A 20432-nucleotide genomic window follows, 5' to 3' on the forward strand; every position below is an offset into this window, starting at 1 on the left:
GGCTTGGGAGTGAAGGTCAGGAAGACAGTGATGCAAACACACATGTAAAGTGTGAGGAAATAGAATATGTTAAAAGTTTGGGAATGTCCTGCAGTAAACATGTATCACATTACAAATCATTGTGTGAGCTCTGTTCTTAAAATAGGGGTTACAAAAAGTATGGTCTGATGTTATTTATTAAGGACTAACTCGTATTCACATTTATTGTGGCTGTCGTATTATTGAATGTTTTACTAAGTTGGAAAAAATGGTTCTTGATATTTCGGTTGCTGGCCTCTGGGTTAGGAGGACTTGCTGGGGCCTAATAAAATGGATCAGTGACTTCTGGTGCCAGTTTTGCACGTGATTAGGAACTCATTATTTTTTAATGTTTTCTCTGCCATGATTTCTTCCTAAAAATAAGCTTATTTTGCTTTGTGAAGGGGCAGTAACTGGCATGCCCTATAGTGAGCCTCTAGAGAAAGTTTATCACAGGTACTAGATCCTGGTCAGCCCTGCTGGGGAAAACACAGTGATGTGCAGACAGACTGCAAGCCTAAACCCCTACATCTGGAGGGAGAGAGACTGGGTCTCTGCCTGAGGGAGGCAATGGCTAGGAAGCCAGAAACCTTTAAGAGCAGGATTGGGGAACTCCTGGCCTGCGATCTGGATCCAGCCCCCCAAGGTTTGCTGCCATTCCCCCAGCCGAGAGGGGGAACATCAGTGCTGCCTGAAGGCTTTATCGTGCTACTCTGATTGGCTGGAATTCTGGCCAATCAGAGCAGTGGAGGGCAGTGCCTCGGAGCAGTGTCGGGGAGCACAGAGCCATGTGCATCCCTGGGGTGCTGCATGGGTGAGCTGCACCCATGTCACCCAGACCCTGAACCCCTAACAGCACTCCTGCGCTCCCCCTCCCATCCAGATCCCCCAATCCCCAGCCCACTCCTGCACCACTCCCACCCAGATCACCCAGCCCCATCCACTGCTGCAACCCACTTCTGCCCAGACCCCCACCAATCTCAGGCCCACTTCTGCACCCCTGCCTCCTGCCCAGACCCCACGGCCCAAGCTTGCTTTCTGGCAGCCTTCTCCCACACTAAACCCCTCATTTCTGGCCCTAACCCAGAGCTCACAGGGACCCACAAAATGTGCTAGCCCTGGCCACCCACCTCCCAGCCTCTGAGGCTGGCATGTGAGAGCAATGAGAGGGGTGTCTCCTTTTTTTTCTGATTTTCAGCGAGGGACTATATCAGTGAGATGTTTTTTCTGTTTTGGGATATCTTCTGCACTCCCCACTTGTGTGGCCTCCAACTGATTTTTCTATGTCAGTGGCCCCTGACTCAAAGGCTCCCCACCCATTTAAGACAGTGCCCCCAAGGAAGACCAGAGGAGAGGTGAGTGATGAAGTTAACCCTGGAACTGCAACAAGATGTTCTTGTGCTTAAAGCTGTGGACTAGACTCAAGAGATCTGGGGTCAATTACCAGCTCTGGTTAAGAAAACCTGTGCAGATGTGGGCATAAAAGTACCCAATTCTACCTCCCTTGCAAATGATGTTATTTATATCCTTGCAGAGTGGGTTTAAAGTGCAGCCAACAGCGAATGGTGACATTATACACCCCACTTCCCCAGGCAGAAGAGACAAGCTGCAGTCTAGTGGAAAATCAGGCCTTTAAGGCCTCTGGCTCTAATTAATACTTTTTCCTTTCTCTCAACCTTTATTTACAGTTCAAGTGCTATATGTCATAGACTGTTTTCCATGTCCTTTGCAAAACAGGGCCCCAATCTGGATTGAGGTGCTGTTCAAAATACCAACAACAAATTCACACTAGTCCTTGCCATTAATAAACAATCTAGATGAATTTAATTTTTTTTCTTTTAATGAAAAAAAATAAAATAAAAAAAAATAACCACACACCTGCTCCCCTGGGTCTATTTCTGTTGTTACTGTTTTGCTTAATATATTTCAACCAAGCAGACTTCCCCCAGCCCTCCCAATTCCCCACAATTCAACAGCTGAACTAAAAATAGATTCCCTCCTTCCCTTCCTCACCCCACAGAGAAACAAAAGAGCCCTGCACTAAAGAAGTGGTGGGGGAGGGGGAACCCAGGCAGTCACAATGCTAAAATAATATGCCAGTTCTAATCCTGCAAATAGATTCGGGGAAAAAGGAAAAGCTCACACAGCAACAGGTAGCAACTAGCAAGTAGAGTTTCCAGCATGCAGTGCAAACAGAGGAGGCTCCTGCCCCAAGGAGTCCAGCTCTCCCAGGAAGCAACAGCACAATACACTCTTTCTACATCCAGGAGGTCAGTGCTATGGTACAGGGAGGGTTATGTTTTTGCCAAGGGGTTGATTTTTCTCTTTTATGCACAAGGCTTAAGCAATCAGTGTTTTGCAACAGTGTCCCATGGCAAAGAAACTAACCAGGCCAGTGTGAGAGAAGGCCAGGAAGAAGCAGGGTTTGGGTGGCAGAACCCAAAACTGGGAAAAGCAGCTTAACACTTCAGCAGGCATCAGATCTGGAAAGGGGAAAGAAGAGCAAAGCAAAAAAACAAAACAAAACAAAACAAAAAATGGGGAAGGGACTGTAAGAACATCAGGATTGCTGCTTCCTTGCAAAGGCAAAATACCAGCATAATTGATAATGAGAAGGTGGACAGAATTCCCTTCCCTGGGAAAAAAATAAAAATGAGGTACCTGTTTCCCCCAAAGCAAATCATCAACCACTTCTAACAGTAAGATCAGCGTTCCAGTTACTGGCCATATTGTCTCTCTAAAATAAAATAGTCCTAGAAATGACCAGACCTGGGCAAAACCAAGAATATGGACTGTATCATCGTGCACTCTCAGGAAGGAGAGGTGCTCTTCCCTTCTGGTCTGCAGAATCACTTCTCCTTCCTCCCTGCAGAAACTGTTGTTTTTGTCCAGCACTCCATGGAGATGGAGCCTTTTCTTGGGTCTCTCCAAGTTTCTCCATTTTTCTCTGGTTTTTTTGTTCTTTTTAAATGGATTGTAAAAGTGAAAGAGATCCATGGAAACTAACAGGATGGCTGTAAAAATAAAAGTTGAAACCAAAAACCCCAACCCATCCCACCAATGAGATTTGTCTCCTTTGCTAATCCTCCAAGACAACAATTTCTACATTGTGCACCTGGTGCTGATGGTCCTGAATATCTGTCACTACTTTCTCCTCTGTCCTCAGCTCAGTTTCCAGAATCACAGCTTTGCCTTCTGAGTCCTCAGTCTCTGCTTCAGGATCAGGTGCTGGGTCTATCTCTATGATGGTCTGTCCATCTTCTGAGGTGCCCTCCACAGCTTGGATGGCAGAGGTCAGGCCAGACTCCATAGCCACCAGTTCCACAGGGTTCACCACTGTGGCCACGTTAGCCAGGCCACTGCTGTCCTGCATAGCGGCTGAGCTCAGCAGGGCCAAGCTCGAGGATGGATGGAGAGTCACTGTGTCAGATGAACTGGACTTGGAGGATGACACCACAGTGGCGTATCGGAAGAGCTGTGAGGATGGCAAGGTGTGGAGAGTCACTGGGCTGGAACCCTGGCTGAGGGTTGCCACTGGAATGTTACCCACCGAGAATTGCTGTCCCACAGGTCCAATGGCAATAGGTGAGATGACTGTGAACTGAGGCTGCTGGACAGGGTTAGAAGGACTCAAGACTGTGGCTGAGGCCGGGCGCTGCAAACGGGGTCTCTTAGGGGGTTTTGGAGCACTCACTGGCATCAGCACCACATTCTGGATTGTCTGAGACTTCATCTTCTGATCTCTAGCGAGCTTCTTCTGCTCCTCCAGCTGGCGTTCCAGGTCTGCAAGAAGAATGGCAATGCAGCATATTCAGATTAAGTTGGAGTCGCTAGAAACAGAGGGAGAAACTCAAAGGGGCTCCGTAGAATCAGCAGCATCTAGTGCCACTTATTATTTATTTGCAGAGGGGCATCTCAGATGTCCAGTCACCTGTTTCCCCTCAATCTATTTTGGACAAAGCTTTGTTCAATACTGAGGGGGGACAGGATGACTATGACACTGCATCTTCAGCAGTCATTCACATCAGTGCAGACTGCATGCAGAACACTGCCTCTCTGATCTGGTAGTTTTTTACCTCCACGAGGCATGTGTAAATGGCTGCATAAGGTGCAATGCAATGGAGAGTTAAAGACCAAGGTTCTTGGGATTCCCCTCTTGTCTCTCCATTCTGGACCAGTTATCTACCTCCACTTATCAGCTCATGGCCTTATTTTCACTTCCTAGAAGGTGGATGCCATTGTGTGGAGAGAGTGTGGAAGCAAGTGTTATCTCCTGAGTTTGGCTGGGTACCATCTCGGGGTGGATGACATTCATGAGCTGTTGTAGGAAGTGGGAGTCCCAGGGCCACTCCCGAAGCTGAGTCTCCAGCACAAACATCGCTCTGATAAGATCTTTGGGAGATAAAACTGAAAATAAGAAGAGGAAGCATGAGCCGGAGCAGAGCAGATCAGAAGTCCAGCAGGTCAGTATCCTACCCTCGGCAGCAGGTATACCTAAAAGTACACACACCCTAACATGTTGAGTCAACAGCCCATTGCTACAGAAAGACTTTGGGGATTCCTGCTTGATCCCTAGAATGCATGGAGATTCCCATGCATGTATTACATGACTTAGTAGGCCAATAATTTGACACAGGATAACATCAATCACATGCTGGCATATGGAACAAAGGCAAATTTAGGTTTTAAATAAAGGAAGCAACATATTGCTTTGAACAAATGCTAAGTCAAACAGGAAAGTGCATGAGTCACATCAGCTCTACAGAACTGTGAGGGGATGGCAAGGTTCATTAACACAGAATTTTCCAGGTACTGATCCTACCTGTTAGAGTATAAAGGAACTGCTCTTCTCCCTGCTCCGTTTGGCTCTTCCTGTTGTCCAAAACTTTCTTGATTGTGTCCATCAGGCCAAAAGTGTGGGCCACATTATTCAGGACTGCAGCATCTGCAATGAAACCCCACATGAGTGAGTGCTTAATGTTCCTTTGCTGTTCTGAGCTTCCAGTCAAGGAGCCAAGGAGGCGAGACTTATTTATTATGCCTAAAATCCTCTAGCACTGCCTAGAAAAAGTTCTTAATTTTTCCAGAGTGCAATTCCAGGAGTGCTGGCTGGGAAGGGCATTCCCAATGATGGAACAAATCTGTTCATATAAAAATAAATAAAATAAAGGCATGCCACTCAAGCAGCTCTGAATAACTACAAATTAAAGCATCACTTGCATATGCAACTACGTGGTTAGACCGCCAACCCATAATTTTGCTGCCAATAAACTGGCAGTGTCATTAACGCTCCAGCAACAGCGAAATTTGCACAAGTCTTTCCATTACATCTGACTTTTGGAAACTTCCATCTAGCTGCCAAAGAGTGAATTAAAATAAATAAATAAATAAATAAATATTGTGGGCGTAACTAAAAAGAGAATTTGACACATGGAGAAGATTCTCTGAGTAGGATGGGGCCAAGTCTACTTTCATTTCTCTGACCATAGTCAGGTTCCCAGTAATCTTTTAATATCAACACAGAGGCTTCTAGCTTCCCACCCACCTGTGATCTGGAAGGGAGACTGGCTGAGCCTCTGCTGCACACCTTTCAGCACCTCTTCTAGCTCCTTCTGGATGTTGCAAACAACCTCTTCCATCAGCCCCACATCAGCTATTCCTTTCCAGAACATCAGCGTGTCCTCTGGCACAGGAAGAGGAAGAGACAGGAGGGAGAAGAATTCGACACGTACAAGCATTTGGTATTTTCCCACAAGGCTACATTAAAAGTGTTCCAAGAGCAGCGCGCTGTCAAGCAGCAGTAACTTTGGAAGCCGGCTTCTAATCTGGCCATCGGGGTGGACATGACATGCAAAAAACAAAAAACAAAAAAAAAAAATGGATCTGGGAAGTAAACATCACTAGTGAGGACTTTCATACAGCTTACGACTTTAAGAGCAGTACTTCACTACCTCTGCCTGTCTGCACAAGATACAGAGCCTATGGTCTTCACCTGCTGGCCTGGGGAACTCTGCCTAAGCTTCTGGACTGGTATCAGGAGAGCCAGTGAAGCACCTGTAACAATAGTGCAGGGAGAAAGTGGATGGCTCAGAGAACTGGTGATATGCTACAGAGGGCTTTGCTTCTAGGTCACTAGCTTGATTCCACCCATGGCCATTAGAGACTGAACATGACGCTAGTCTGAAGTTGTTCACAAGCCTGTGGAAAATGAGTGGTGGGTCTTTGCCCAGCTTCTGGTAGACCAGAGTCTATTTCATAAAGAGTCACCATAATATAACAAGCACTAACTAACTTGTTTTGCTCATCTCAGCAGAGATGCCAAAGACTGAATGGGCTTTACAGACCAACCTCCCCACTCACTTGTGGTGGGCAGGCACCAGGCGTGTTTGCAGAGGAGAAGGGAAACTTGCACTACCGCTGCCTATGTCATACCTGTCCTGGAGGCTTTAGTCTTCCAGGCTGGAAATCTGGAACCTTTCACCAGCCTTAAATTCACTCAGAAAATCTGGACCGGAGGCAGGGAATAGCCAACAGGCAGCATGCACTTACCCGAAATCTCCTCTGTGTCCTTCTTGATGCCTTCCTCTGTGGCCATGGTGACAGCAGCTGTCAGAGCAGAGTTCCATTCAATCCCCTCCTCCATGCTCTCCTCAGACAATGCGATCTGAGTGATGCTCCCTGCAAAAGGGCCCAGAAGCAGTGAATTCAGTACCACGAATTTCACATGCCAATCAGCAGCTTTATTTTCTACTCCCCACATTTTTTTTTCATTCTCAGGCTATTTGTAGCTATAAACTAAACTAGCTAAAAGCAGATATTGTCTATTGTCAGTGGAGCCACATCTATAAATACACTAGGGTTTCTGGATGAAAAGTTGCCCACAATCCAAAGAGTTAACCAGAAACCCATCCTGATGTAAAAGGATCAGAAAAAGGAGGTGGGGGACAGAAGGAGCAAACTGGTCAGTCATTTCCCTGACTTGTCATGTTGGGGATATAGGACTTGTGATATCAGATCAGAGCATTGCTCTGTCATGACTGGCACCACACCATACACACTGGCTGTTACTTCAGACATCAAAGAAAGTAACCTAGTCAATTGCATGATAATGTACAACAGGGAGGAAATCTCCTTCCTAACCTCTGCACATACAATGAAGTATGAGGTTTGATCATCCTCATTTCAGCATTCATAATTAAACTGCTATGGGTACTACTGAGTCTCCACCCAGAATCTTTCATTCTTTGACTTTCTAAACAACATTAAATGTAGGAGGACTTTAGTTTTTCATTTTTATTCTAAGCACCAACCTGAAATGGCAACACCAGTACAGAACACAAGCATAACATATGTAAATGGTACCAAAAGCTAAAGGTACAAAGTTGCCAAGCACAGTATGTGGAAAACAGGACAAACTGCTACAGCTACAGGTGGAAGTATGCTGCCAGAGGAAGGAGCTGGAACTAGATCCAGGCTGGCTGCATTTTTAAATGTTGTTTGTTGATATTTCAGAGTAAAAAGACCCATTCAATACTTGTCTGAGCCACCAGCAATCCAATATGCTCCTTTTCACGTGGCCCTACAATACACCTGCAAATGGGACATGTCTCAGGAAAACCATTGCAAGCAGGCCTCTCTCAACTGTTTTTTCATGTGGTGTTCTGAGTTCCACACCCATGTACTTTAGAACAGAGCTTTCCAAGATGTAAGTTACCAGCCATTTTCTATTGGGTCCCAAAGCTGTCTGTATCCATCACCAGTGCATTGCTGGCTGCGCCCCACCTTGAATCTTACAGTTCATTGCTAGATCCCACTGATCCCCACTCCCACCAGATGCAACAGGAAATGTCACCCATCCCAGGAATCTTTAGAAGCACCCTGGGGGCAGATAAAAATAAACTGGGACTGCAGCAGGAGCGAGGTGTGAAGCACTGCACACAGAAAGCAGAGACAATAGGACTGTCTCAGCGAGCAAGAGACAGGAAAGAGGAGGGGAGTGCTACAGAACCAGACATGGCATTTCTAGTTGTCGTTCTGTCCCCTACCATCAGCTGATGTGGGAGTCTGCACCACACTTGTCTGTTGCCCCGGCACTGGTGCTCTGGCACTGCTGATCAGGAGATCAAATTTGGTGCTTCGACAGGTGTTGGTGCAAACCTTGTCGTGCTGGTAAAAGTCAATTTGCCCAGAGTCCATCATCTTCCTGTGCATACAAATGGGGAGAGAACCATGCAAAAAACTCAGCTTGGCTTTCAGCCTGAAGAAACTGAAAGGTCAGAGGTACAATAATGACAATATGGGAAGAAAGCAGAACAAAAGACCCATCATTCTGCTATGAGTCCCCCAGAAAGATCTTCACTATAAAACAGTGACCCTCATGTCTCCATTCCCCAACTCTGTATACATGGTTCTGGCCCCGTGACAATGACTTTATACCCCATCAAATACCATGCTATACTCCCTGTATATGTTCGCCTCAGTCTCTGGGACACAAGGTGAAATCCTGGTGCCAGCGAAGTGTATCACAGAACTCCCACTGACTTCAACAAGGCCAGAATTTCACCCCAAAGGTCCTGCAGGCTGCTGCCCCCCACATTATAAGGGAGCTGCTGTTCCATCCACTTTCTCTTGATAAGAGATTTAACTGGCATGTATTGAAGACACAGAGGCAGATGAAATGCCTGCACGTGATTCTGTCACTGCACTGAGGACGTGCTGAATTGGTCGCAACGGTGAGCAGTCGTACCGCAACATGATTCCTCCAAGGCGAATGGCTCTCTTCCAATCCTTTAGGGTAGACTTGCCAGCCAGGTGAACAAAGTGCTTAGGGCTGATCAACTGGTCATTAAACTAAAAAACAACAACAAAAAAGAATTCAGACAGGCAGGACAGATCAACGAAACTAGGGATATTTTTTACATTAGACTGAGGTGAACAATCTTTTTATGTTGGGCCCCACTTTTCATCCCTGCAATTAGCAGCCCTCTCTACCCACCTGTCTAATGTAATCCAAACCGATGAAAATTTCATTTATGTTCGTATGAGAAAAAAACAAACCCCTCTTAGCACATGTAAGAGAGTAAGTCTGTAGAATGTAAAAACTTTATTAACTGGTGTCTAAATGTGTCTTAATTGGTGTCTAAAACAGTAACATATGTCAACATTTTTAATGAGATGAATGAGCCTGAGACCCAGCAGTCAATTGTGCTGTGCCCGGTGGCCTGTCCCCCACTTTGCTCACCCCTGCATTAGAACACTCCACAACTAGAGTCCTTTCATCCGTTCTTCTAGCCCTATATCCTGTCTCTAACAGTAGCTGCCATTGAAGTAGACTGCTACCTCCCCAAAACACACTTAACCAACAGTTCAACAGTTTCTTTCTGAACCTCTTCCAGGAAAACATTTCACTCCCTGAAGCATGTGATTGGGTACAAACGTAGAAAACAATCCAGCACTTTCACGAGGATCTACTATGACTTTTCAGCAGGTGGACCAAGCAGATCAAGCCCAGAGCACTTTCCCTAGCACTTGTCAAAGTTAAAGGTAGTTTTACAGTCCATGAATAAAATTCCTACCATAAGAGATGCAATTGCCTTTGAAGTCAGTGGTAGTTGTTCCCAGTTACCCAGACTGACAGATTCCATGGCCAAATGGACCAATGTGATTCTCTAGTCTGACTTCCTGTCTAACACAGGCCAGAGAACTTCCCCAAAATAATTCCTAAAGCAGAGCTTTTACAGAAACAGCCAATCTCAATTATACAAAAAATGACAGTGATGAAGAATTCAACACCACCTTTGGTAAATTGTTCCAATGGCTAATTACCCTCACTGTTAAAAATATACACTGTATTTCCATTGTGCACTTGTCAAGTTTTAATTTCCAGCTAGTGAATCGTGTTATGCCTTTTACTGCTAGATTGAACAACGTAACTTTTCATACCACAATCAGAGGATGTTAGTCATATTCTGCACTGAGATATACATTGGGCTAACACAATGACTTTTCTGGTTGCGTGCAACAAAGAATTTGGTTGGGCATCAGTGTTCCCTGTAAACTGTGCACTTGTTCAGTCACAGAGAAAAGATTCAGATGCCACCCAGCTGATTAGCAGCGTGGCTACAGGTAAAGTTTTTTGTTTTTGCTGGTGATGCACATTTTTACATGCTTTGGTACACCTAAAAATGTATTCCTCACATAGATGAAAAAGATAAGAGGGAAGATTGTTTGGCATATGCTGTACAGTAAATAAGGCTTGTCTCTGCTCCCACTGAACTGAAGGTGCTAACATTTAATTCAATGAAGCAGCACTGGGTTTATAAATAACAATATGTTTGAGATAAGCTACAACCAAAGTTTCATAAACAAACTTCAGAGGCAGATATAGATTTAGATCTGAGTTTGCAAAAGAAAAGGCTCTCTGCAAGGGCCTGTATCAGAACAACCCAAAACACCTGGAACTTTGGAAAAGTGTAAACCCCATTTATATTTGAATCTACCTGTAATAAAGATCCAAATCAACTTGGATCTGGATTCAGACTTTGAAATCAGGGAACTGGCCTCTTTTTAAGGTATCCAGCATACAAATTAAAACACTAAAATGATTAGGGTAAATAAAACCTGATTTATTTATTTGTTTATTTTACTTTTTCTACCAAATTCTGTTAATTACTTTGTCCTCCTAGATATAACGTGATGAGTGCTTCAAATGGATTTTTTACAAAATTATCCTTTTCGCCACCCTTAAATCATACTTCTAATCCTTTAACTCCCTTAATTAAGCATATGGCAGTTTAAAGTGATGCATACACCTCATTTACACTAAGCTGAATTAGTCCTGTGTACCAAATGACACTGCACCATCCATTTGTTACGAGCCTTTTGGTTGGGAAACACCATCAACTTCACCTCTCCACCCACCAATAACTGAGACCAGCCATTCGGGGGAAAAAAAAAAAAAATCAAGCAATAAATCATTCAAGCCACAAAGTGTACATCAGCTGCAGGACCCGCAGAGCTCTGCACTTAGTGTTTCTGGCCTGCTCCATTTGCTTGAACAGACAGAAGAGCACTCTGGCATTAGCCTCAATGGCTCAGCTGTTAGCTTATCACATTGTGAGCTAAGGAGCATGAGAACAGGGCTCCTTTTCCCCACCTAGCACGTCAGGAATGTCATAGAGGAGCATGTGCTACTTCAGGAACATTCACCAATGACAGGTGTGACCTTAAGACCCCCTCCAATATTCAGTGTCAAAGGATCCACTGTTCAAGAACAGCAGCTCCTATCAGACCTAACAACCGTGCTCTACCTAAGGCACTCCTGTCATAGTGTCTATTCAAAAAGGGACACGTGAAGCCTCTAATGAAAGCATATGAAGTACTGATCCCCATAAGCACGGTGAGATGTATGTATGCAATATATTTAAGGGGCTGCGTTCATGCACCTAAAATATGTTTTAGAGCAGGGATGGCAAACCTAGTGCCCATGGGCCAGATCTGGCACCCGGCTTGCCTGAACCTGTCCCATGAGGCTCAGCTTTCTCCCCGGCAGCTGGGAGTCTGTGCTGGCACTCTGGCTATGGCGGTGGGGGAGCCCCGAGCCTCGTGGGCCAGATCCAGGAAAGCCAAGGCTGGATCTAGTCTGTGGGCTCTGCCTGGCAGAAGGATGAAGTGGTTCTGTGTTCTGCATTCCTCAGCCCCTATCTGGGGGAATGGCAATGCAGAGAAGTGCTGGCCTGGAGGCTGTTCCTCTGCTGCTCCCATTGGCTGCAATTCCTGCACCCTCCCTCCTGCCCAGGCTCCAAATGCTCACCCCCAACGTGCTCCTAGGAAAGGTAACCATTAACAAGTGCAGGCCCAGGCTGTGTATTATTGTTTTGCTTCATATGTAACTATTTCTGTTTGCACTATCGTTCCTCACAGTCTCTTAAATCTTAGCCTTTGACAATACACTGGACTGTTTTCCCTATAATATATCTGAGTGTTGTGATGTTATATTGTGGATGGCATTCAGCTGAGAGAAGCGAATTGGTGAAAACCATGGTCCTTTGAGGAGAGCTTATCAACGAATTATTAAAGACCTACAACCTATTCTTAATCAGGATGCTACACTCCAGAAGGCCCTGGGTGACATGCCTGTTCTCTCCTACAGACAACCTCCCAACCTCATGAGGATCCTCACTAACAGCCACAGTCTATACCCCAGGAACACGAGTCCTGGAACCCTTCCCTGCAACAAAGTCCGCTGCCAGCTTTGTCCACATATCTGCTCTGGAAATACCATCACTGGACCTAACCACGTTACTCACAGAATCACGGGCACTTTCTCATGCTCCTCTACTAGCATCATATATGCCATCATGTGCCAACAATGCCCAGATGCTTTGTATATTGGACAGACTTCTAACTCCCTTAGACAAAGGGTCAACGGGCACAAAACAGACATCAAAACACTCCAGATCCACAAACCAGTTAGTCAACATTTTAATGGAATGGGGCATTCTGTCAATGACCTAAAGGTATGTGTGTTACTGAAGAGGAATTATCGCACCGTTTTGGAAAGAGAAGCGGCCGAGCTGGCTTTTATATTCAAATTCGGCACATTAACACATGGTTTAAATCGTGATGGGAACTTTCTGAGTCACTAAAGGGGCTTGTCTGCATACTTGGCTCAATCTAATTCTTGACCTTTCCCCCTGCCCCTCCACCCACTGATTTGCTCACCTTGATTTTCTTTTTCTGATTTGTCCTCCTTGCTTACTGTTTTTGGTTCTCTGTGTCTTACATATTGAGTCTGTTCTGGTCTGGCTATGGTCTGAAGAAGTGGGTCTGTCCCACGAAAGCTCACCTAATAAACTATTTTGCTAGTCTTTAAAGTGCTACTTGACTGCTTTTTGTTTTGACAGGTATTTTCTGTGAGCATTCAGAGACAAGGCTCAGGTACACCCATTGTTAATCTGCAAGACAAAGTGAGGGCCGGCAGAGCCCTGAGGGGAATATTTGGGTGGCTAACAAGCTGCTGGTGTCAATGAGTTCACTCCCAGTTAAGCATCACCAAGTCAGTCACTTACACACAGTCCTGAGCAACCTGGAAAACCACCATAACATGGCTCCAAGGAAAGTTGAGGGAAGAAAAGAAAGACAAAGCGGGACTTTAAATAGAGATTGAGGACAGCTCAGAAAAAATGAGGGTGCTGAGAATGCTCTACTCATCTGAATTGGCTCCTAGCCTTGCCTCTCACAGTGACAAAATCCACTCCCATGTTTGTGGCCCTGAATGCTGCCACAGCAAATTTAACAAACCCCTGTGTAAAGACTCAGATGAAATTGAGAAAGAAAAATACACTGGAAGAAAGAAGATAACCTGCCACAGTCCCATCTTCAGTGAGCATAGAGGGGAAGTGGCAAAGGAGATTGGGCTACTCTATAGGAAACAAGTTACCTTGACACACTTAACGTTAATTCCTGGACAGACAAACTTCTTCCAGAGGAGTATTGCTTTGCTCTCCCCACAGGTGATGGGGTAGGCAATCTCAATTTCCTCGTTGGTTTCAATGGTGCTGGGATCTGCAGGCAGAAGCATGGATAACATGAGATTTTCCTTAATGAGAGTCAAACCCCAAAGGCAGAGGTGGGACCCTCCAGCAAGTAGGACACTCCTTAATTCAACAATATGCCTCCTACACCTCCCAGCCCCATAAAGCCTATGCAGCTAGTGGATCCATTCTCTTGCAGAAGGGGACTTACTTCTAAATGCCAACACCCAAAGACAAATGTAGAGATTAGTAGAATCTGTCTGAAGTGGTCCCCAACAGTATCAAAATCCCCCCAATGCAAGCACTGAGACAAGTCACCAGCAGGTCAGGAAGTAGCATCACATCCTGCCATGTGGGGAACTCAGTTTTTAAATATAAGATAGAAGATAATGTTCTGCTCTAGTATCTAGGCAGTGGTTCTCTGCTCCAAAAACCTGCTCCCAGCAGGTGCTGATCTTCTACTGACATTGACAGGAGGTCCATACAGAATACTAGAGTTATGATCCACTGTGTGATTCTGAGGAGAGAACTTTCCCCTTTGGCTCTTGCTCCTTGGGCTGGCAGGAAGCACTGCAGAGCTTGCATGCTCACCTCATTATATTTAATCTAAATCCTTATCGTGTATCATTCCATATAAAACTAGAAGCCAACAGTTCGACAGGGACTGCCACAGATGCTCAGATAGTTCCTGCTGGGATTCTCTGCTCACATAAACACTGTACAACTGCCTTTCTGGCATACATACACCAAAAAGGCCTAAAAAGGCAAATTCTTGGCTCTGCTGCAGTCAATGCAAGTTTTGCAATTGACTACCGTGGAATAAGGTTACCCCCTGTCCCCACGCTGGTATCCAGACTCCAACACTAGTGATCCAGGTTGAAACACCCCAAGACAATGCACTCCACATCCTGGACAATAGCAGGGGAAACAACATCCCCAAATGCTTATCCCAGCAGCAAGAGAAACCCAACATATTGAAGGTGCAAACCCAACCATAAATAATTCTGCAGGAGATGTGTTTCTGCCTATGTCAAATAGCAACTTACCAATCCCTTCTTCTAGCTTGTGTATGGTATGTGTTTCTACAGCCACTACAGCGGCACTGGTCTCAGAGCCCTCTTCATAAATCCTGTTGTAAAAGTGTCCATCGATAAACAAACTATATAAATCACGGAAAAATTAAGATTCATATCACAGGGTTAAAAACTCATTTCATTTTTTATTACCTGTCCCGTAGGGACAAAATCTTTTGTTTTCAAACTTTTTTGGGCAGTGGGGTGGGGAAGGGGCAGGAATAGGGAAGGGGATGGGACTTGAATAGAAAACAAAGTCAACAGGGACTGAAACATGCACAGCTGTTACCAACACTATATTCCCTGCCCTCACACTGCTCTACCAGTAAGAATGTAAATTCTCTGATTTACATTTACGCTGTCCCTTTGCTTACAATATCAGACAGGCACATACAGCACAGTGCATCCCTGTTTAACTTCCTTGAGATTGAAAGATTCAGTTGCCATATGTATAGCAAAAGGGTGGAACTACCTGTGTAAATCCCCACTCTGTATGCTATGATTTCTATGCATGTAAAATCCCAGTTCGTGTTGCACAAATGTTTTTTTGCACTGTAGTTGAGTAAAAGACTTGTACCTGGTGGAAGCCATCTGTCACTAGGCAGAGATTGCCAGTGTAGGGTACGATAATACACTGCCCTCTAGTGCAGCTGCCATTATTTAACACCCTGCTTTTATTATATTTCACAGTAGGAAAGGCCCAAAGCAAGCACAGATGTTTGTGTATGTGTATAGGTAAATACATTATCACACAAATGGGGGTTTTCATGTGATCAACTGCTTTTATTATGCCCCTTTACCTGCCCACCTGCACTCAGCCTATTAATCTCCCCAGGTGTTGTTTTAACATTCTAAGTTCTGAACAGCCATTGAAAACAGTCCAAAAACCTATCAGGGAATGTGGAATTCCCCTGTTCTGTTATTACACTGGCACAAAGCTCAGATACCATAGTGTTGGGCCTAGCATGTGACCCCAAATACAACAAACTAAACAGAAAAAGCGGTAATTTAGTCCTTGAAAGATAAGTTTAAGGTCTAATATCTCACGACCAATTGGGACTAGAAGCAGAGGTATTACAATTTTTTTCTTTTAAAACACAAATCTGTGGAATTCACAGCTATGAGACACTGAGAATCCAAGAGTTTAGCAAGATTCAAAAAAGGGTCAGATATCTATATAGGAATAATTAGAAAATCCAAACACACAGGATATGATTCCAAAATAAGGGATACAGACTGTCACAGTTCATGTCATAAACTAATCTCTGCCTGAAGATAGGAAAAAGTTTCCCCTATGGGCCGGTTCCTCCGTATTTGGTCATTATGGAGATTACTTGCACCTCCTGATAAGATATTTGGTATTAGCCCATGTCACACGGCTGACTGGCCTAGATATGACCCAGTAAGGCGATTTCTATGTTCCGAACCATTGGAAAGGGAAGGGATTCTCAGCTCCCTCTGAGACACCAGGTCTTGCTTCTAGCTCAAGAAGGTCCAAAAGATATTGCGCCTTAAAGCCACTACCTTATTATATAGGTGAACTACTTTAGGTCATTGTTAAAGGTTGACAATTTAATCAGTTATACTTTCTCTCTTCATCTAAGACTTGTGTAACAAAATCAGTAAAAGTATGTCCCTTCCAGAAGTCCAGTCCACATCCCCTTAAAGAGCATGATGAAAATGGGCAAACCTTAGGTCACACACCACACTGCACACTTATCCCCTTCCCACACCTGTGCACTACCATGCATGTAGATATTTTAGAATAGGCAAAGTTACATGGATCACTCACCCTTGCTGCACTGGCTGTAGCTGTAATATCACTTGGGTTTTGGTATCTTCTGGGTTCTCCCCTTCATTTCCTTCGCTTGGTACAACCACCACATCCCCCACAGGGACGCTCACTTCGGCATTTGCCATCTCTCACATGCAGTCAAAAGGCTGGGTGGCAAGCATGCTGTAGCAGACAAGCAGAGGTATCTATTTGCCTTGTTTTCATGGGAAGAACAAGAATGTTCTCTGGTGTCAAAATGGAAGCCAGCAGTCCTGCTGCAGTTAACAACACAGTATTGGACTAATGGGAGCCGAGAAGCTTACAGAAGAATGATCTTCAATCTCAGAGCACGTGAAGAGGAGCATTAGTTGCTGATAAAACTCCTCTATGCTGCAAAAGCAAACTGAAGTGCAAGGTCTGCCATGAAAGAGAAGGGATATTGGGCTTCTGATGATGGGAATGCATAAACCATAATACCTCTCAGCTTGCAGAGCAAGCAACTGAGAACACTGGATCTGGCATCAGTGAAAAAACATGGAACCCTACAGTACTATAGTCACATGTATTTTAATAGAAGACAGAATGCAGTGCAGACTTACCTGTACTGTGCAGTTTAATAATCAATCATTGCAAAATCAATGCCAGTCAGGTCAGCGTCAGAGCAAACCCACATGCTTGGACTTGGCAGCAGCCATGAGTGTGCTGGGAGACAGGTTTCTAAGATGGGGCTAATTCCCTTGTTTCCTTAGTTGCAAGATTCCTAGCAGGCATTCTGATGCCATAATCTTTTATCACCAGAAAAATGCGCAGACCAGATTTTTTTCCACTACATCCAAGAGAAACTGTAAGATTGTGATCCTAGCATCAAAGACAAGTTGCAGAAGGATGGGAATAAAGATCTTGGTGTTTTATTGAAAGCATGTTGGGTATTTGTTGTGCTTTGCTGGAATGCTCTCTAGAGCTCATGTGGGAAAATACACGTCATTTTATTACTGGAGGAGTTAATTGTTTTTTTTTTTTATCACCTTGCCTAAAAAGCAGGGAGAGAGGATGCCACATTACGTAATTTGTTAAAAATGATCCTGGATCCAGTTCAATATTGTTCTCCTTCATTCTAAAACCTGATCTGCACCAGTCTATCTCAGAAACCAGCTACTTCTCTACCTCATCTTATGGAGCTGGCACCCTAGCTGCTCTTCCCCAGTCTCAAGGTCTTTTAATTGAGAACCTTCTCCTCTGCACGATGGGGCATCTGGAATAGCCTCCCTGTATGCCTACACAACACTAATTGTTCCTCTCCACAGAGACCCAGGTTTTTACCATTGGCTTGCTAGAAGCAGGGTCCTCTCAGTGGCAGACCTTCCACTCTGGTGTTCCTCACCAGGTGAGATCAGGCTGAGTCTAAGCCTGACACTATTTAGATCCAAATGTAAGGCATAACTTACCAAGACATCATTTGCTTCAACTCCCTGCTTATCCTGTTTCTGCAGTGTGTTTTGGGACCGACCAGAGCATGGCTAGGCAGAGAAGCAACCCAGAAGGAAGCAAAGAATGGAAACGTGGTGGGACCAGTGGACATGTAAGACAGCAGCTGCATAGGATGCACCATCCATTGCTTAAGGAGAAAATGGCAGGATCCAGCTACCAAAGCAGTTCTCCTTTGTTTTCAAGATTTCCTTGGCTTAAGTAGGTATTTTCTGTGTCTAGGGGGAAAATGATCTGCAGTCTCTGTAAGAGGGAACTCTGGGAGCTTCATAGCTTATCAAAGCCCCTAGTGTCAGATGTTACCAGGAGTCACTTGGGCACAGACAAGACAAAGTCTGCAGTGAAGTCTCCTGAGAGGACGAAACTCAGTGGCTTCTGGAGCTGGCATGTGTGTCACTAACAGCATCTGTACTCCCCACCATTCGGTACTATCAATGCTCTAGGAATGGCAGAGTCCTGCACCTGGTATTTGGTCTCCCACTACACGTGTGCCGGACATACAGCCGGATTTGGTGCCATGCTGTATACAGAGGCTGTATATTCTTGGGTGCAATGTTTAGTGGTGTCTAGGGCTGAATTTATTAAACTCAGCATCACACATTTATTAACTAGTCTCACAAACCCCTGCAGCCAAGGTCAGTGTTTGAAATTTCTCATCCTTCATTCATCCACATGGAGGTGCACAATCCCTAAAATATTCACCTTTCCGTTGTCAGGCTTTGGAGGGTGCGAGCCCCCCATTCATTTCATTCTTTGGCTGTTAAGATAAAATGGTGCTAGAATCCTACACCTGTCTTAGGAGGAAGGACATACATTTCCTATCCCCAGGGAACAGTTTCTATGATCACTTAGAGCTGAGTCAGGTCTGTGGGATGCCTTTTTTTTTTTTTTTTTTTTTTAAGAGTCAGGACAACACAGGACTCAACATACCCAGCCGAACACTACTCATCCATCTATACTAGTCAAGGTCATGAGGAAAATACCCATCTCTGGAATGAAAAAAAAAAAAAATCCATCCGCTCACTACATACAGACCTTTCACTCCCCAGTTTGGTGCAAACACATACAAAAAGGCCCATCCTCCTTCCATCCCAAGGCCTCTATAATCTAACACATACAGGGTCTGAAGATGGCCAGCCCTCTTCACACCTACGTGGGCAGTAGACAAAAACTACCTTCATGGGGGTGAGCCTCCACTCTAACCACCATTTACTCATTAGTAGTCAGGACATCAGAGAGCAAGAGCCCCTCCCTCCACCCCAGTCACCCTGTCATCCCATAAGGACTAGAGAAAATAAGATGCTACCTCCCCAGCCAGACGTCCAAAGGGCATGTGTGTGCGGGTGGGGGAAGGAGAAGCAGGAGGTATTACTAGTAGGGGCCCAGGCTGCACACCTCAGACTTCCTCTTCACCTGGTGTAGCAAGAAGAGGATATGAGATTCGGACAGCTGCTCCCTGGCCAGCCCGGCAGGCCTGGGGCAGCACAAAGTCCCCCACATGCCATCGCTGGCCTAGACCCCTGAGCAGGAGAGGCCACCATCCCCTCTTCACACCACAAAGGTCAGATGGGGCAGAGGTCACCACCCTGGCCCCCAAAAAGCTGGAGGTCAGAGGTCACCATCTCCCTTCGCCGATGAGCGGGGGGTAAGAGAGGCACCAAATCCGATCGCGGGTGGCCTCTGCACCCCCACCCCTCTGCTGCCCCCGCGGAGGGGCTAGGGGGCGGGGCTCCCCTGAGGAAGGGGTGTGGCCTCTCCTCCTCCCGCCCCTCGCTTCAGGCAGGCGGGCGGGCGGGCGCCGAGCGGACGCAACCACTCAACCCCCCTTCCCCCCCCCGCGGCGGCGCGACGTCCCTCTCCCGGCGGCGGCACGTACAGCGGCGGCGCGCTCTGGGGCTCCCCCTCCCACTGCGGCCATACCCCCCCACCTCCGCACTCCGCGTCCGGGCCTGGCCCCTCCCGGCTCCCGTAGCGCGGCGCCCTCCGTCCCTTACCGTCTCCGAGCGGCCGAGTCAGGGGCAGGGGGAGGGGAGGAATGAGCATGCGCAACAGCCGCGCCCGCGACATCGCTCGGTCTCCGGCACTTCCGGCCGCCGCCTGCCTTAAAGGGACCGCGGACCTATTTACTCCGGGTACTGCTCCGTTGGGCTGTGCAGCTCTCTGGGGTTTGCAGTGCCCCCAGCCCTCTTCGCCCAAAGATTAGCCGTGCTGTGTGCCCAGGGAAAAGGGGCTAGCCGGAACCTCTGACCTGGGGGGCATCCGACCCCCCAGGCGCTTCCCCCAGAGCTGCCTCACCTCTAGGGATACCCTGTATGACCCCTACTTGGGGGGGCACCCCACAGACCTGCCTGAACCCTAGGGGATCACGTGAGACCCTTGTTCTGAGTACCATCCCACAGACCTATCTCACCTCGAAGCGATTACAGGAACTGTGCCCTGGGGGTCCATTCCACCCCCCAGGGGTCATCTCCATCTCACTGGGGATCACCCCTATCGCAGACTTGCTTTGCTCTAGGGTGATGGTCCAGGACCCTGCCCTGGGCGTGG

The 20432-nt window shown here is 46.1% G+C and overlaps 2 protein-coding genes across 7 annotated transcripts in view; one reads left to right on the forward strand and one right to left on the reverse strand.

Annotated features, from left to right (window-relative positions):
* Window positions 1–1002: 1002 nt before the first annotated feature.
* Window positions 1003–19902, reverse strand: GMEB1 (glucocorticoid modulatory element binding protein 1). Of its 4 annotated transcripts, none has more exons than XM_074976596.1 (10): window positions 19880–19902; window positions 16419–16583; window positions 14600–14712; window positions 13460–13584; window positions 8765–8868; window positions 8064–8221; window positions 6568–6696; window positions 5564–5701; window positions 4841–4963; window positions 1003–3801 (listed from the first exon to the last, which is right to left on the reverse strand). In XM_074976596.1, exons 2-10 carry the CDS (start codon window positions 16544–16546, stop codon window positions 3098–3100), a joined length of 1722 nt encoding a protein of 573 aa, XP_074832697.1. In that variant the 5' UTR covers window positions 16547–16583; window positions 19880–19902; the 3' UTR covers window positions 1003–3097. The 4 variants fall into 4 exon arrangements, with proteins under 4 accessions (XP_074832697.1, XP_074832698.1, XP_074832699.1 ...); XM_074976597.1 differs by lacking the exon at window positions 19880–19902 and adding an exon at window positions 19281–19517; XM_074976598.1 differs by lacking the exon at window positions 19880–19902 and adding an exon at window positions 19192–19297 and having other exon boundaries at window positions 14600–14682.
* Window positions 19882–20432, forward strand: part of LOC142001406 (discoidin, CUB and LCCL domain-containing protein 1-like) — a 74733-nt gene continuing 74182 nt past the window's right edge. For all 3 annotated transcript variants that reach the window (XM_074976587.1, XM_074976590.1, XM_074976592.1), the window contains exon 1: window positions 19882–20017. The gene's annotated coding sequence lies outside the window, so the exon portion shown is untranslated. The remainder of the gene's footprint in view (window positions 20018–20432) is intronic.

Source organism: Carettochelys insculpta, chromosome 24, assembly GCF_033958435.1.
Source record: "Carettochelys insculpta isolate YL-2023 chromosome 24, ASM3395843v1, whole genome shotgun sequence".
Taxonomy (NCBI): Eukaryota; Metazoa; Chordata; order Testudines; family Carettochelyidae; genus Carettochelys; species Carettochelys insculpta.

Excerpts from the sequence above, each read along its gene's own strand:
- GMEB1 (XM_074976596.1), bottom strand. The coding sequence starts at position 16,546 with ATGGCAAATGCCGAAGTGAGCGTCCCTGTGGGGGATGTGGTGGTTGTA. Across the intron at positions 8,869-13,459 it reads TTAACGTTAAGTGTGTCAAG|TTTAATGACCAGTTGATCAG; the intron begins GTAACTTGTTTC and ends GTTGTTTTTTAG. Across the intron at positions 5,702-6,567 it reads GGACACAGAGGAGATTTCGG|AGGACACGCTGATGTTCTGG; the intron begins GTAAGTGCATGC and ends TTCCTGTGCCAG.